Below are 18555 nucleotides of genomic sequence, written 5' to 3' on the forward strand. Positions count from 1 at the left end.
GATGTTTCCGACTTTGGAAATATCAAAACTCCCCTTTCTTGGAATCATTTATAGGTCACTATCAACTTTGTAGCTGGGATAATTCTGTTCACACCAAGGGGGCTTTTCCTGAATTCAGATTCTTTTTTGTTGTTTTCAGTATGTTTACAGACACGATTATGCCCACAGGTAACAGGAAACCAGTGTTTCAAAAGAAAATTCGATCACACTGCTAGATAACACAGGTAACCTAAACAAGTACACGAATGCCTCAAGGCTTCAAGCTGCTGCCAGAAAGACATATTTTTTTGATTGGTAAGAACTGCCAGATGACGCTTCATGAAATATAAATGCAAGAAAGCCTCCGAGAGAGCTCAATAAAAGCCTTCCACCCGTCATTCTAGGAGGATAACAGCAAGATACTGTTAACAAGTGCAGGAAATGGCTTTCGGAGTTTCAATATCAGTCTATATCTTATTCAATGGTAGGTCATTTCTTTTTGCTGTGTTAATTTTGTGTCATTGTAAAATGTGAATAGGATTTGTTTTATCTGAATTAGTGAGGAGTTGGCTTTTAGCAGTTGTTCTTCATGACAAAGATCCAAGCAAGGAATTTGTGAATTAATTTAGTTTCTTATGTAATGTATGTTCCTCTTTTAACATATTTTGACACCTCCTTTTCTGAGATCTTTATATTGTTTGTTGTACACAATTGAAGAGTAGTTGATACATATGATATGATAGTGTCCTTGTGATTGAATGAGTTTATAAAATGTAATAAAATTTATCTTTTGAGTTTATAAAATTTATTTCCTCTTAATAATTAATGTGTTTCTACTTTCTCTAACTATAATGTAGTGAGTGGAATTGATATGCAAGAGAAACTATCAAGAAACTGCCCTTGTCAGGTTATGGATTTCAAATGTAAATGAATTAAAAATAGAACAGATGTGGGACTAGATAGAATAACTTTTGATCTGTTGCTGGTATGTAGAAGGAGGCTCACCTGCTAAAGATGCCTTCCCTCCCCCCCCCCCTTCACACAGCTGTGACAGCATTGACTGAAGAGGCAGCCAGGACTGTAACACCCCCAATCACAACCCAGCAAAGTGACTGGACCATTAACAAAACAGAAGGTATTTTCTTCACACTTTTGTATTTCAAGTGACTTTTTTTTTTTAAGTGACTTTTTTTTTAATGTTTGAGAGAAATTTGGATTGTGATAAAAGCAACACTGGAAATTTTTAAATATATATTTTATTATTAGACGATCTTTTATCAGGATGCTGTTAAATGGAAGTGACGGGTAAATGTGTCAGCAAAGAATTCTCTTTTTAAAAGGAGGAAGTGAAGCAAATGAGAAAACGTTGTTTTCAGTTACTGTCCTGGATGTGAAACATGCCACCCTTTCTGCTTGATTCCTGCTGGATTCCCAATAACCCATGTGCTTCCAGAGGCAGTTTGTCCCTATTTTGGCATTCTTGATGAGTGACGTTATAGTTTGATCTGTGACTGTGAGCTTTGCAGCCAAATAAATTATGGTTACCAGATGAAGCCTTAATCCACTTTCCCTCATTTTTGGAAAGATCTTTCTTCTTGTCATTGGGAGCTTTTGTTGTTGCTTTAGTATATGCTATACCTCCCAACCACTTGTATCCAATTTTTGTTGTTGATGGTGATGATATATTTTATTATTGTTATTAAAATAGCTTCTGGCCACTGTTGAGCATCAGCATTTTCCCAAACTCTTTGAACTCTTAGAGGTGACCTTGGGAAACTTACCTGCCAAGACCTGTGTATCAGGTGGTTGTGATTCTCACACAAATCACATACCACCCCCTGATGTGAAGATGGGCTTTGTGACTTAGGACCAAAGAAACACCATATCTTGCTCTCAGAGCCACGCAAGTAAAAGAAGATCAAGTTAAATATTTTGTTTCTGAATATGAAAGGTAGTAATATTTAAGTATTCTTCATTTCACCAATAATTTTTTTTTTTTTTTTTTTGTGGTACGCGGGCCTCTCACTGTTGTGGCCTCTCCGGTTGCGGAGCACAGGCTCCGGACGCGCAGGCTCAGCGGCCATGGCTCACGGGCCCAGCCGCTCCGCGGCATGTGGGATCAAGCCCCAAGAAGCCCTAAGCAAATTTTTTTTAATTTAAAATTATTGGTGGGGCTTCCCTGGTGGCGCAGTGGTTGAGAGTCCGCCTGCCGATGCAGGGGACACGGGTTCGTGCCCCGGTCCGGGAAGATCCCACATGCCGCGGAGCGGCTGGGCCCGTGAGCCATGGCCGCTGAGCCTGCGCGTCCGGAGCCTGTGCTCCGCAACCGGAGAGGCCACAACAGTGAGAGGCCCGCGTACCACAAAAAAAAAAAAATTTGCTTAAAATACTTTGCTCATTTGAGTTTTTGCATATATATCAATTTGCAAAATAAAATTAGTGAGGCTTTTAGAGTAACTTTTAGCCAAATTCTTCATGTCTTGAGCCTTTAAACAAAGAGGAAACATCTTTGTTGAGAGATAATACTGTAGAGAATTAAAGAAGTACAGTTTCCTCTCAGTGACATAACAGTGTGTCCATCACCACCTTTTCTCTTCCCTAATAGTGAACTGCAAGTCAAATTCTCCAAGTTACAGGTAATAATTATGGACAAAAGGGATTGAATATATCACTTCAGTAGTTTTTTCTTTGCTTTCTTGATGGGTGAATTTTAGTTCCCTGCTTTTCATTTAACTTAAAAATCTGAATCCAGTATCTCAGGAAAGTTTCATGAAGTTATAACTAATATTCTTCTCCTTAGAGGAAAGATGAGTCTCTAGTATATTCTTTCTTTGGAAATGTCTTCTTTCAATTCTCACATTTTCTAGTAAGTCCTGGTTCAGGCTTGGTTAATTGAACTTATTTAATCTTGAAGTAGGAAGAATCTACCACAGTTTATAATGAGAAATTCCCACTCCCTTAGAATTAATTATCAAGATGAGAAATTAGATTTACCATACCACAGTTAACAAAATGAATATGAATTTTAAGGTAATGTTGTGTCTTCTCAGCCAAAATGAAGTTATATAACAGTATGTTGTTGGTGACTTAGTACCTAAAGATTTAGTATTTTCAATATAAATAAGTATGCCTTTTTAGATCTTTTTCTCCTGAAAACAAATAAGTATGATTCTCTTAATCTACTTAGCAAGGTGAATATAATATGATAACTAAGGTTGAGGAGATATGTTTATTCATAACAGTGACAAAAATAAAATGCCACTAATTCTTCTTGAGAAGAATTTAAGAATCAGTAATTAAAGTATACTAAAAAGGACTCATTTATGCTGTTTTGTCATTCCCACTGCATAAACCTCAAGGATAGTATAGGTATATGTCTTTAGTACATCAAGGAATGAAGGATAAGCATCCTGAAATCTAAGTATTTTGCCACAGTACAGCTTCCCAAAGGGAAGTTTCCCATAAAGAGGCTTCTGCACACTTGACCACAAAGGTTTCGCCAAGTGTGGTCATTTGCATAGTGTTAAAGCTAGAAATCAAAACCCAGGTTTTCTAATTCCAACTCCATGGCTTTTCCCACAATCTCATAATGCCTCTTAACTGAGTAAATTTTCTAATTAACATCTGAAGTTATTGTCTTAGCTATGTTAAGCCTGAGCCATAAGTTGTTTCTGGCTTCATGTATAGGTCATAACAATACCTCTTCTGTATAGGTCATAACAATACCTCTTCATAACAAGGGAAAACAATCCCTTTTCCATTAGCTACTTAAGGTAGTCTGCATAAGAAGAAGGGGGGATTCTCATCTCACTCTTCTCTGGGGAATGAAAAGAAATCAAGTTCATTATCTCCCAACCATAAATCCAAATCTTCCTAAGTGCTTACTTCTCAGGTGTAAAGGGGAGAATGAAAAAAATTGTATTATTTCATTTGTTTCCAGGCATATATTTGTATCCAGGCATATATTTAGAAAGCCTTGCCCAGGACAGCATGCTAAGACTAGAATCAATGCTGCCACCTTTTGGCAAACTTGTATCTATATCTTATTACATAGTTTCCAAAGAATGGAATGATCATCAATCTACCTCCAGCCCCTAATTCATTAATATGTCTTAGATGATATTAACCCAACCTTTGTAAATATAACCTGTCAAAGGAATCAATCAATAGTTCAAATGACAGAGCACTCAAAGAATATTCCTAAAATTAAAGGCCTTTCTGTATATGTGTTACAAATCTACTGTGGAAGTGTGACCCACCTCATCTGTTAATACTGTATCTCCTTTTTCTAGCTGGCTACACAGAAGGACCCATAGCGTTGAGGGTCTCACATCCTTGCCTGGAAGACCACCATAGTTACTGCATCAATGGTGTTTGTGCATTCCACGATGAGCTGGAGAAAGCCATCTGCAGGTAATTGCAAAGAACTTCCCAAGCCCTAGAGATGGGAGAAGGAGAAGGTATGCCTCGTTTCACATGGTGTTTCACATAGTACATTTCCCCACGCCTCCATCTTATCTAGTAAAAAAGGTACATGATCTGAACGTGATTCACCAATTCTCTTTGTATTTGAATATCTAAGGGGTCTTTTTCTAACCTACCTAGTTTTCATTACTCAAAAATATGGTTCCTAGATTAGCAGCATCTGTATAACCTGGGAGCTTGTTGAAAATGAAGAAGCTCACACCGTACCTCAAAACTACTGAATCCAAATCAACTTTTAACAACATGCTAAGAAGTTTCCAAGTTTTTATGGATAGATTATAGGATAAAATGAAACAGACTATGGCAAAAACACTTCAGGAATATAAAGTTCTAGATCAACTGAGATACCATTTTTATGATCGTTGACTGGCTCAGCATCCTCCTATGAAAGAGTAGGTTAACAATTTTCTAGATCAGCTCATGCAAGGGTCCTACCTTTCCCTCCTACCAATGAGGGAAGTTGCATTAATATGGGGTCTTAATCAAATGATTATTGTAAAATACATGGCTTCTTCAATACATTTAATAGATTGGCTTTCATTTGGTATTGGCCTCTTTAATTAAAATCACTTTTTATTAAATTTTTTCATTCTTTGAAATTTGTCATTTGTGTTTCTATCATGAGTTTTAAAATTATACATTCTTTTCTTTTTTTAAAGGTGTTTTGCTGGTTATACTGGAGAAAGGTGTGAGCACTTGACCTTAACTTCATATGCTGTGGATCCTTATGAAAAATACATTGCAATTGGGATTGGCGTTGGATTATTATTAAGTGGTTTTCTTGTTATTTTTTACTGCTACATAAAAAAGAGGTATGAAAAAAATACAAATTATGAAGTCACTAGATACTCATTCATTTGAGAAATATTCACTGAGCCCCTACAATGTACCAGGCACTGACATATGTAATTTTTTTTTTTTTTTTGCAGTACGTGGGCCTCTCACCACCGTGGCCTCTCCCATCGCGGAGCAACAGGCTCCGGACGCGCAGGCTCAGCGGCCATGGCCCACGGGCCCAGCCGCTCCGCGGCATGTGGGATCCTCCCGGACCGGGGCACGAACCCGCGTCCCCTGCATCGGCAGGCGGACCCCCAACCACTGCGCCACCAGGGAAGCCCGACATATGTAATTTTTTAGTGAAAATATGGCTGTAAATCTGGCAAGTTTCTGCATATCTGTTTTGATGCCTTTTCTCATAAACCCAGACAAGAGGTAAAAATTTACCCACAGTTGCAATAGGATAGTTCCAATTTACAGTTTCCCTTCATCCCCAACTCTGTCTGCCTACATCAAAGTTACAAATGTGTAGGACAGTCGGCCCACAAGGGTAAAGACTAATGTGTTTTGTGCACAATTATATGAAGTGTCGAATACCATGTCTGGCACACCATAGACACTCAGTAATTATTTGTTGAATGGACAAATCAAAACATGAGTGTTAAATTAATGAAAATGTGTGATAAATGTGGGCCATCTTCTTCCCAGACATTAGTTGAGGGTATATTCAGGAGATACTGTCTACTGTTAAAAGCTAAACAAGATAAATTTGATCCACTAAGTATAAATTACTCATGCACTAATTATTAATTATTATCATTATTTCTGGCTTTTCCACACTGGCAATTTTTCCTTTAATCCATGTATAGGGAAAAGTCAAGAAATAATGTGATATACATTAAAGAAAAGGTATAAATACATTTCCCTTGCTGTACTCCATTAACTAAGTTGTCATTTTTAAAATGACCAAAAATTATTATACAACATTAAAAAAAAATTGCTTAATAATTGCATCTTAGAGGGCTTCCCTGGTGGCGCAGTGGTTGAGAGTCCGCCTGCCGATGCAGGGGACACGGGTTCGTGCCCCGGTCCGGGAAGATCCCACACGCCGCGGAGCAACTAAGCCTGTGCGCCATGGCCGCTGAGCCTGCGTGTCCGGAATCTGTGCTCCGCAACGGGAGAGGCCACAGCAGTGAGGCCTGCGTACCGCAAAAACAAAAAACAACAACAACAAAAAAATTGCATCTTAGAATAAAATCTGTTAATATCAATTGTGGATCAATTGATATAAAATCTGTTATATCAGTTGCCTAAGAGACCAAGAAAGAAAATGAAAAAGGAAGTAAGACCTTTTAATATTAACAAGATAGCTGTCTGGGATCAGGTTCCCTAAAAGCTGAACCTAAGATAGAGACTCCTGACTGAGTGATGACTGGTCAAGGGAATGCTCAAAGGTGAAATCTGTAATGAAGTAGGAAAGCTAGAACAGAGGAAGAAGGTAAGCAAAGATGTAGTTTAGCTGAAGTCTATCCTCAGCCTGATTCCAAAGGGAGACCTAGAACATGACTGGCATCGCTGACCCATCCCAAGAAGGTGAGGGATCTTGGTTGTAGTACCCAGCATCATCAGGCATGGGTGTCAGAGTGCTCCTGGCAGGGGCTTGGAATCTCCTAGGAATCTTCAGGCAAAGTCCTCTCTTGGCTGAGGACAATCTTCTAGAGAAGGATGGTACTGTGAGCCTTATTAACTAACACCCACAACTGCTGGGGGATGGGTATACCAGTGGGTAAAGAGGATATGGGTGGGATACCAAGAGCAATTGCTACACCAGAGCATTTATATAATCCTCAATAAGCTATACAAACAGCAAATTCATATGAAAACCAATACTCTGTTTCAGGTGTCTAAAACTGAAATCACCTTACAATGTCTGTTCCGGAGGAAGACCACTATGAGGCCTTTGTAAGAAATTTTCATGAGTCATTGGTGAAAATCAGTGGGCCCAAAACTGAAATTTTCAAGTGAAACAACAAAACTTCCTAAGCTGACTAGAAAGTTGGGATCACGATGAAACAAGAGAATAAATTTCAACATTGGTCCTTTGGCTTTGCCATTTTTAAAGTGCCACGGGAGCCAAGGAAACAAGGTACAGTGACAGAGGTCAAGTTCACAGTCCTACTCTGGGTTTGTTGCTGTTGCATGATTATTGTTCTCACTGCAGAGAGACTGAGTTTTGTGCTTCTGACTACGTCAGATGTGAATTTTCATGGGAATAATTATCAACCTTGCAGCCAGCCAAAGCAATGCCAAGCTTGGATCCTTCACTATGCTTGCTACCAGGATTCTGGACCACTGCTCTACGGACCAAATCCCAAACATGATGCTTTCATGGTGTCTAAAAGAATGCGATGTCAGCTATTCAGACGACATTCGTATTATGGCACCTCCAGTGAACCAAACTTATGATTAAAGTCTAAGCTAGAGAAAAGAAATGGAATATCCAAGGCAAACATAATGATACCCAACTTGTGACAACACTGTGAAATATGGAATAAGCTAAAGAGTTTCTGATGACTGAAAGCTACCTGGATATTGAGCCCTGAGGAGGCAAAAAGCTTTTGTTTCTGCATGGATTATAAAATTTTGTGTTGGACTCACTGGTCCCCGAATGCTTATGTTCATCACTTTCTCCTATTGTTAGTGGAATTACCTGGTGATTATCTATTTGGACTGAAATTCTAAAATTCTACTAACAAATAAAATTCTACAATTGGCTCTGAAATAGAAACTGAAGAACTTGACATAAGAATTTTTCACCAGCCAACAGCGGGAGGACATTTTCTTTACCATTTCTGGGTACCGGAGAGAAGATTTGCACAGAGGGAGAGAAAACGGAATATTGGTAGAAATAACAATTTGAGAATTAGGGTCCTTCCTCTCTAATCATATTTCTTCCACCTAATTCGAATAGTCTTGTTCAGGTCCCTTAATTTCTTTGGGCTTTGATCAGTTTGTACAATGTCCTTCTAACTCTAAAATTTGATTGTGACAGAAGAGAGAATATTTTCCACCTCTCAACTCCATCTCTGTCCCTGATCTCACCTCTCACCCCACTGGATATCATCTTAGGTGTATATTTTATTATTTGGTTTGTAAAATAATAATTTAAGAATTTGTTTTTAAAGGAAGTAAAACATGAAATTAAAAATAATAATATCTACCATTTTTCTTTTAGATTCAATCTAAGACTATGGACTTTTTTTTCTATTGTGGTGTAGATAAGCAAAATAATTTTGATCATGAGATGGGTTAAAAAAAGATCAAACATGAATATTCTTACAATGGTAGCCTAGTAGCAAGCCTTTCTCTTATATCAAGTTGTGACTTTTCATTCACTTCTAAACAAAACTACATTCTGCTTTCCTTTGAATAGAAGGCATTTCACTTGCTTTGTTTTTCCTTCAGAAGGAATTTAATGCAGATGAATTGCATGTCAGCACTTTCTGCATGACCTCTCAAAGTATGCAGAGGTTACATCATACCAAGGAGTGGGGAGATGAAGGTTCCTCCCAGTGACTCCAGTGACCGCACCTAGAAAGCCGGGCTTTTCCTGAGCATTTCAAAAAGGTGTTAAAAAGCTGGGTAGAGTCCAAGAAGAAACACTAAAGCTTAATTAAGGACTGCCTCCCGATGAAAAGAAGAGGAAGTAAGGGTAGAGTCTGGGGAGGTGATAACCTAAAAAGTTATAACATTTGCTGTCTATAAATATTTCTAAAATGTAAACTAATTGAATTGATATTAATCAACAAATTAAAATTCCCAGAATGCCAAACCAAAACATAAAACCAATAGAAATTCAATTTTTTTCACCTGTGGAAGAGTATACATTAACATTATAAAATCCACCCAGTGAGACCACATATATGGAAATTTATTTATTTATCTATTTATTTTTATAAATTTATTTATTTATTTTTGGCTGTGTTGGGTCTTCGTTGCTGCCCACGGGCTTTCTCCAGTTGCAGTGAGCAGGGGCTACTCTTCATTGAGGTGCACGGGCTTCTCATTGCAGTGGCTTCTCTTGTTGCAGAGCACAGGCTCTAGGTGTGCAGGCTTCAGTAGTTGTGGCACATGGGCTCAGTAGTTGTGGCTCGTGGGCTCTAGACTGCAGGCTCAGTACTTGTGGCTCAGGGGCTTAGTTGATCCATGGCATGTGGGATCTTCCTGGGCCAGGGCTCGAACCAGTGTCCCCTGCATTGGCAGGTAAATTCTTAACCACTGCGCCACCAGGGAAGTCCCTAAGTATACGGAAATTTACAGTGTAGCTAACGAGAAGCTATCTGTTTATGGTCCGTCATACAAAAGAATCTTGTGATAAACTCCTAGAGTTCATTTTCCGGGAAGGAATCCCTGGCATTCCTATGGTAATATTTACACATGTAAGCAGGCCTTAAGTAGGAAAATGCATAAGTATAAGATGTTCTGCAAATTTTTCATTTTCTATTTTTTCCTATATGCAATAAGACCCTGAAAAAAGCCTACTAGTGAAGCCCTGGCATCAGAACTACATTTTCAGCTATTAGGTGAGGTGGGTCATTTAGGAAAGAAATGAGAACATGTTTCTGCCATCTTTGACTAAATCAAACGGGCCAAGGGGTTCATCAATTTCTTTTATTTCCCATTTTGTCTCCTTCCTGTTTCTGCCCTTCAGTTCTTGAGAACACATTCTTAGGTCATCGATATTCATGAGTGAGTCATTAGTTAGCCTTTTGGAGCATAATGGCTGTGGGAGCAAACACTATAACTTCAGTCGTGCTTGAGTGAGTAAATTTACAAAAAGGGAATTATAACTGCTTGTTATTGTATCTTCTTTCTCCAAATTACTTTTTTGTATAATTATGTTTTTATAATGTTGGAAAGTAGATGAAATCATAACACATTCCATCTTTTAGTGTTTCCTGGCACAGTACAACCCTTAATTATGAAACATCTATTTTGATGATGTCAAGAAGATTTCTATTCATTACACGTAATTGAAAAAAAAAGTCTGACTAATTTAACCTTTTGATGTTGAACATAGGATGATTTGCCACAGAGGACATGAGTAAACAATTTAACTTCTCTGTCTTACAAACTGTAACACATTCTATGGTATGATATAAATATTGATATCCTACAACTCATACTCATGGGAAGGGTTACCAGAATCTCTCTGTTGCAAAATACCACTCTTTCTGGCTTACATCATGATTGCATGACATCAGGATATTAGCAGTTGCCAAGATGAGCTGGAAGTGTTGAAATTTAATTTGTGAGCCTGGCGCTGCTAATCTGCATGAGTCCACATTTCTGTCCAACCTTTTGGCACAGCTCTAGTCAGTAGCATATTCAGAAGCATATCTTCCAACTTCAGCTCCAAATTTCTGTGAGATGTTCAATGAATGCACGACTCAGAGTGCAAGGGCCTAAGTAGTCAATATCCTAAGAATTCAAAGGCTAGACTCCTTGAGAATACCCACATGAATAAATGTGTCCCATCTGGACATTTCACTCCTCTGCCAAAACTGAACACGAGGGCTGTTATAGATTGTGGACAACACCCACAGCTTCCAGAGAAGCATCTCCTAAAGATTAGGAATGTGATGATATGGTAACAAGAAGACTTCAGTTGTTTAATCGGGTCTTATCTCTATACTTCATGGCCTTTCTTGGTAATTTTTATGTCTCAGATAATACTGGAGCAGAAGTCATTTAGATTGAAATTCCGTTAAGACCATAAGCAAGCAGGTATCAAACTAGCAGTGTTAAGAGGGTGTTAATTAGGCTTCCCATTTTCTGGAAAAAAATGGCATATACAGATTTTTTTAATTGCACAAAAATATTGATTCAATATTAAGTCCCTTCACAAAGCAAGTTAAAGTAATAGTGTAATATGGCTATCATTTATAAACACTTATAATATTTGAAAAGCATTGTTAGCTTTGGGTTTTTTTTTTTTTTTTTGCGGTACGCTGGCCTCTCACCATTGTGGCCTCTCCCACCGCGGAGCACAGACTCCAGACGCGCAGGCCCAGCGGCCATGGCTCACGGGCCCAGCCGCTCCGCGGCATGTGGGATCCTCCCGGACCGGGGCACGAACCCGCGTCCCCTGCATCGGCAGGCGGACTCTCAACCACTGTGCCACCAGGGAAGCCCTAGCTTTGTTTTAATTAATCCACACCTATATGTAATTGAGGCTTAGAGAAGGCAATTCACTTTTTCAAGGTCACATAGCCTTTAAGTGGCAGAGCCTAGACATGAACCAGATAGATCTAATGCCAAAGTCCCTCATCTAAACCCTAGATGATAATGCTTCCCAATATTTTATGAGAAATACTAGTGTTGGGGGTTGGTTTCTTGATGAGCTTGGAGATACACCCAAGAGATTTGTATACAAATGAAAAAAAGTTCTTTTCTTTAAAATATATAAAATAATGACCTTTGTCATGGATCAACCACAAAAATTCCCTGCTGTCATCTGAAGATTATTAAAATATGCAGCAGATCTTCCTTAGGGTGGGGCCAGAACAAGCGTCAAGTACCTGTTGACAGTTGAATGTACAGTCTGGGGAGAGACTTTAGACTGTAAATGAACCCTGGTTTATCCTCAGGACATAGAGAATGAGGTGGTCATTTGGGAACACTTGATCCCTGTTTGTGGACAAGGGTTTGCTGGTACCAGTGTTATCCTAACTGGGACACTCTTGGTTCAGTTTGGTAATGAGATGACGAGTGAGTGTTTTTCACATCTATAGGAAAATCTCATCAACCTCCTTCCAACACATCACTCTCAATCCTACCCTAGTGCCATATATACCTTAGAGAAAAACAGTCAATGGTAGTGGTCCAGCTTGGGGCAAAAACTGGAAGCAACATTAAAAAAAATCTGCAATGGATGGACACTTCAAGGACCTGTGATCTAGTCTGGCTGTATGATTGTCTAATTTTGCTGGGGCCCTTTGGACAGGCTATCCTTGTCTGTTAAGTGAAGAAGTTACACTCTAGAGATGACCTCCACACTCCCTTCCTAGTCGAAAGTCATATGTTGAAAATGTGCAGCCTAAAAGGCAGATCCAGTCCACAGGCATATTTCCTTTGGCTTTCATGATGTTTGTTTTAAATCAAGCCCATATTTAGAAATCAAGATGTTTTAGTATAAAAATCCAGCTTTTCTAGATTCTAGAAAAATAGGAGATATAGGGGATGTCCTAGAAAAATAGGAGATAGAGCTCTGACCCTGTATTCTTACATAGCTTTGATCAGAAGGAGTGAGCCCTTGACATGCAGCCTGCTTCTGTCACTATGCTTCCCATTCAGAGTTCCTATAGACCTTAAAGTCTGCCTCCATGGTTCTTTGACTGGATTAATTTTAAGATCCTGCCTCATCTAAATTCCTCTGAGTCTAGTCATCAGAGAACCTGCAGAGGGCCTTGTTGTACTGAAAACCACTCAAGCCATAAAAGAATCTCAGATTCTTTAGGAGAACCCACACTCACCTGGAAGCTGGCAGGGGCAGCATCCAATGACTCAGACTCTCTGCCCTGCCCATGCCCTCAGTCACTCTCTGCTACAATCTTTGTCAGATTTGTTTTCTCAGTGTTCAATCCTGCTTATGTTAACTCCCTGCTCAAAAACAAACCTGATTCCCCATTGCGCACCATGTTTAACAAAGGCTCCCCTCCCAGTAGTGTGAGGCCTTCCACAGGGAGGCTCTGGTGGTCTCTCTCATGTACCCTCCAAGGGCTCCCTACTCAGACCATCAGCTGCAGCCACCAGCTGCCCTCTGCTCTCTGAACAGACCTCACAGTTCCTATCTCTGTGTTAGGGTCTCTGCTTTTCCCTCCACATGTATTACCCTCCTCCATCTCTGTGTGTCAAGATCCTATGCAATTTTTTTCAAATCCTGCCTTCTCCTTGAAGAATTATGTTATTTACAAATATCTCTCCTTTCCTTTGAACTTCTTGATTATTATTTTCTTTAACCTCTCAAATAGTGCTTACATTCTGCCTTGTGTTATAATGATTTTTGTTCTTGGCTAAGTTCCAGTGGTGGTAATAATAATAATAATAATAATAGACTTCATTAAGTTCATACCATAGACTGGGCACAGTGCTAAGTTACTTCTATACAGCATCTCTTTCAGTCCTCAAAGACAGCCTGGAGGAAGGTTTTATTGGGAACTGTGATGAATAGCAGTTAAAAATACCAGTCTTTGGAGTTGAAAAGTCTGTGGCTTAGATCCCAGCTCCACCCCCTACCAGCTGTGCTGCCTTGACCAAGTTTCTTAACTTTTCTAAGCCTGAGTTTTGTCATTTGTAGAAAAAGGATAATATTTATCTGCTAGAGCTGTTTGGAGAGTAATAGTGAGTGTTTAATGAATATTAGCTATTTTATGATTATTTTTCAGATCAGGAAACTGAAATTTAGAAAGTTTAAGTAACTTGTTCAGTGATATGCAGCTAGTAGGTGGTGGAACCTGGATTTTTCCACAAGGCTGTCCAGTTCTGAGGCCTACTTCACTTAGCACAGTACTTTGACCATGGCTGTCACTTGGTTAATGTCTAAAGCAGGATCTGAAATCTCAGAGGGCTGGGTTTTGAGTCCCAACTGTTTGTTAGCTATGCGATGGAGAATAAATTATTTAACCCCTCTAAATCTCAGTTGCCTCCCTTATAAAATGGAGATAATAATTACATCTAACCCATATGGTCATTTTAGGATTAAGTTAAATTTGATAGCTAAGTATGTAAAATATTTAGAACACGGTACTCATTCAATAAATTTTACTTACAATTATTAAACATTTGAAACTCCTGTTGAAATTCTTATCGATACTTAATACAGTCACAGTTTTCTTTTTTATAACATGACATATGCCTTCCTAAAAAAGTTATCACACTGCAAATTTAAGCAATAAAAACCACAAGTCTTATGAGATAACTAAGGCTAAGGGTATAATACTCAAAAACTTTGTCAGTGACGCATTAAAAAAAAGAAACACTAAAGAAAATCATCAAGCCACAAGGGAAGAGACAAAGAGAAGAAGAAGGAATAGAGAAAAACTATAAAACAGAAAGCAGTTAACAAAATGGCAATAAGAACATACCTATTAATGATCACTTTAAATATAAATGTACTAAATTCTCCAATCAAAAATCTTAGAGTGGCTGAATGTATAAAAAAACAAGACCTATCTATATGCTGCCTACGAGATCTAAATACACACAGACTTAAAGTTAAGGGATAAAAAAAGATATTCCATGCAAATTAAAACAAAAAGAGAGCCGGGGGCAGCAATCTCATATATGATAAAGTTAAAAAAAAAGCTGCAGCAAAAGACAAAGAAGGGCATTACATAATCATAAAGGGATCAATCCAAGAAGAGGATGTAACATTTGTAAATAATTATGCATCCAACATAGGAGCATGTAAATATATAAAGCAAATATTAACAGATATAAAGGAAAAATCAACAGTAATGCAATGATAGTAAGGACTTTAACGCCCCACTTACATCAAAGGATAGATAAACCAGACAAAAAAATCTATGAGGAAACACTGGCCTTAAATAACATATTAGATCAGACGAGCTTAATAGATGCATACAGAACACTGCATCCGCAAACTACAGAATACACTTCCTTTTCAAGTGCACATGGAACATTCTCCAGGATAGATCACATTAGGTCACAAAATAAATCTCAATAAATTTAAGAAGATTAATATCATATCAAGCTTCTTTTCCAACCAAAACATTATGAAACTAGAAATCAATTACAAGAAAAAACTGGAAAAAACACAAACACATGGAGATTAAACCACATGCTACTAAACAACGAATGGGTCAACAAAGAAACCAAATAAGAAATTTAAAAACTACTTTGAGACAAATGAAAATGGAAATACAACTTTGCAAAATCTACAGGATGCAGCAAAAGCAATTGTAAGAGGCAATATCAGAGCAATACAGGTTTACTCAAGAAACAAGAAAATTTTCAAACAAGCAGTCTAACTTTACACCTAAAGGAACTAGAAAATGAAGAACAAGCAAAGCCCAAAGTTAGCATAAGGAATGGAATAATAAAGATCAAAGTGAAGATAATAGAAATAGAGACAATAAAAAAACAGTAGAAAAGATCAACGAAATTAAGGGCTGGTTTTTTGAAAAGATAAACAAAATTGGTAAATTTTTAGCCAGACTTTAGCCAGACTCATCAAGAAAAAAAAAGAGCCCAAACAAATAAAATCAGAAATGAAAGAGAAGTTACAACTTATACCACAAAAATATAAACAATCACAAGAGACTACTACAAACAACTATACAACAACAAATTGGACAGGCTAGAAGAAATGAATAAATTCCTAGAAACATACAGTTTTCAAAGATTAAATCAGGAAGAAATAGAAAATATGAACAGACGATTAGTAGTAATGATACTGAATCAGTAATCAAAACCTCCCAACAAAAGTCTAGGATCAGATCGATTCACAGGAAAATTCTACCACACATTTAAAGAAAAGTTAATATCTACCCTTTTACAACTATTCCAAAAAACTGTAGAGGAGGGAGTGCTTTCAAACTCATTCTATGAGGCCAGAATTACCCTGATACAAAAATCAAAGACACACAAAAATGAAGAAAGAAAGAAAGATGAAAGAAAGAAAGGAAGGAAGGAAGGAAGGAAGGAAAGAAAGAAAGAAAGAAAGAAAGAAAGAAAGAAAGAAAGAAAGAAAGAAAGAAAGAAAGAAAGAAAGAAAGGAGGAAAGAAAGGAGGAAAGAAAGAAAGGAGGAAAGAAAAAGAAAGAAAAAGAGAAAGAACATTACAGGCTGGCAGGGTGGTGGTGGTGGGATGAATTGGGAGATTGGGATTGACATATATACACTAATATATATAAAATAGATAATTAATAAGAACCTGCTGTATAAAAAATAAGTAAATAAAATTCAAAAGAAAAATTACAGGCCAATATCCCTGGTGAACATAGATGCAAAAACCCTCAACAAAATATCAGCAAACCGAATTCAACAATATATAAAAAGGATCATACACCATGATCAAGTGGAATTTATTCCAGGGATGCAAGGATGATTTAATATCTGCATATCAGTTATTGTGAAACACCACATTAACAAAACAAAGGATAAAATCATATGATTATGTCCATAGATGCAGAAAAAGCATTTGACGAAAGTCAACATCAAGATGTGATAAAAACTCTCAACAAAGTTGGTGTAGAGGGAACACAACTAAACATAATAAAGACTGTATATGACAAGCCCACAAGTAACATCATACTCAATGGTGAAATGCTGAAATCTTTTCCTCTGAGATCAGGAACAAGACAAGGATGCCCACTCTCACCACTTTTATTCACGTGGTACTGGATTTCCTAGCCATAACAATCAGACAAGAAAACAAAATAAATCCATCTGAAATGGAAGGGAAGAAGTAAAACTGTCACTATTTGCAGATGGCATGATATTCTATATAGAAAACCTAAAAACTCCACCAAAAAACAATTAACAATAATAAATGAATTCACTAAAGTTGTAGGATACAAAATTAATATGAAGAAATCTGTTGCATTTCTATACATTAATAACAAACTATCAGAAAGACAAATTAGGAAAACAATCCTACTTACAATTGCCTCAAGAAGAACAAAATACCTAGGAAGAAATTTAACCAAAGAGTTGAAAGACTTGTACTCTGAAAACTATAAGACACTAATGAAAAAAAATTGAATAAGATACAAACAAACAGAAAGATATTTTTTGCTCATTGGTTGGAAGAATTATGGTTAAAATGTCCATACTACCCAAAGCAATTTACAGATTCAATGCAATCCCTATCAAAATACCCATGGCATTTTTCACAGAACTAGAACAAATAATCCTAAAATTTGTATGAACCACAAAAGACCCCAAATAGCCAAAGTGTTCTTGAGAAAGAAGAATAAGACTTGAAGCATCACATTCTCTGGTTTCAAACTATACTACAAAGCTATAGTGATCAAAATAGTATAGTACTGGCACAAAAACAGACACATAGATCAGTGGAACAGAATAGAGCACCCAGAAATAAACCCACATTTATGTGGTCAGTTAATCTATGACAAAGGAGGCAAGAGTACACTATGGGGAAAAGACAGTCTCTTCAATAAATGGTGTTGAGAAAACTAGACCATTACCTGAAAAAGAATGAAACAATTTTTCTTACATCATAAACAAAAATAAACTAAAACTGGATTAAATGCTTTAATGTAAGACCTAAAATCATAAAACTCCTAGAAGAAAATATAGGCACTCTTTGACATCAATCTTGGCAGTATTTTTTTTTTTTTTGTATCTGTCTCTTCAGGCAAAGCAACAAAAGAAAAAATAAACAAATGGGACTACATCAAACTAAAAGGGAAGGAAACCATTAACAAAACGAAAAGGTAATCTACTGAAGGGGAGAAGATACTTGCAAATGATATGTCTGATATCCAACATATATAAAGAACACATACAACTCAATAGCAAAAAGAAAAAGAATTAGATTAAAAATGGGCAGAGGATCTAAATAGGCATTTTTCCAAAGAAGACACACAGGTGGCCAAACAGGCACATGAAAAGATGCTCAACATCATTAATCTTCAGGGAAAAGCAAATCAAAACCACAATGAGATATCACCTCACACCTGTCAGAATAGCTACCATCAAAAAGAAAACAAATAACAAGTATTGGTGAGGAAGTGGAGAAAAGGGTACCCTTGTGCACTGTCGGTGGGAATGTAAATTGGTGCAGCCACTATTGAAAACAGTATAGAGGTTCCTCAAAATTTTACAGTAGAACTACGATATGATCCAGAAATTCCACTTCTGGGTATTTATCCAAAGAAAATGAAAACACTAATTGGAAATCATATATGAACTCTGATGTTCACTGCAGCATTATGTATAAGAGCCAAGATATAGAAGTAACCTAAGTGATCATGGATAGATGAATGGATAAAGAAGATGTGGTATATATATATATATATACACACACACACACACACACACACATACAATGGAATATTACTCAGCCATAAATAAGAATGAAATTTTGTCATCTGTGACAACATGAATAGACCTAGAGGGTATTATGCTAAGTGAAATAAGTCAGATAGAGAAAGACAAACACCATATGATTTCACTTTTATGTGGAATCTTAAAAACAAAAGAAATCAACAAACAACAAAACAGAAACAGACTGATAGATACAGAGAACAAATGAGTGGTTTCCAGA

General features: G+C 37.3%; 1 protein-coding gene across 5 annotated transcripts; it reads left to right on the plus strand.

Moving 5' to 3' along the window:
* Window positions 1-255: 255 nt before the first annotated feature.
* On the plus strand, window positions 256-8482 carry EPGN (epithelial mitogen). 5 transcript variants are annotated; one of them, XM_073805333.1, is made up of 6 exons: window positions 256-463; window positions 1025-1114; window positions 4272-4392; window positions 5124-5276; window positions 5394-5589; window positions 7142-8482. In XM_073805333.1, exons 1-6 carry the CDS (start codon window positions 421-423, stop codon window positions 7205-7207), a joined length of 669 nt encoding a protein of 222 aa, XP_073661434.1. In that variant the 5' UTR covers window positions 256-420; the 3' UTR covers window positions 7208-8482. The 5 variants fall into 5 exon arrangements, with proteins under 5 accessions (XP_073661434.1, XP_073661435.1, XP_073661437.1 ...); XM_073805334.1 differs by having other exon boundaries at window positions 259-463; window positions 5394-5623; XM_073805336.1 differs by lacking the exon at window positions 5394-5589 and adding an exon at window positions 6492-6583 and having other exon boundaries at window positions 270-463.
* The last annotated feature ends 10073 nt before the right edge of the window (window positions 8483-18555 follow it).

The sequence above is a fragment of the Tursiops truncatus genome, chromosome 5, assembly GCF_011762595.2.
Source record: "Tursiops truncatus isolate mTurTru1 chromosome 5, mTurTru1.mat.Y, whole genome shotgun sequence".
In the NCBI taxonomy this organism is placed as follows: domain Eukaryota; kingdom Metazoa; phylum Chordata; class Mammalia; order Artiodactyla; family Delphinidae; genus Tursiops; species Tursiops truncatus.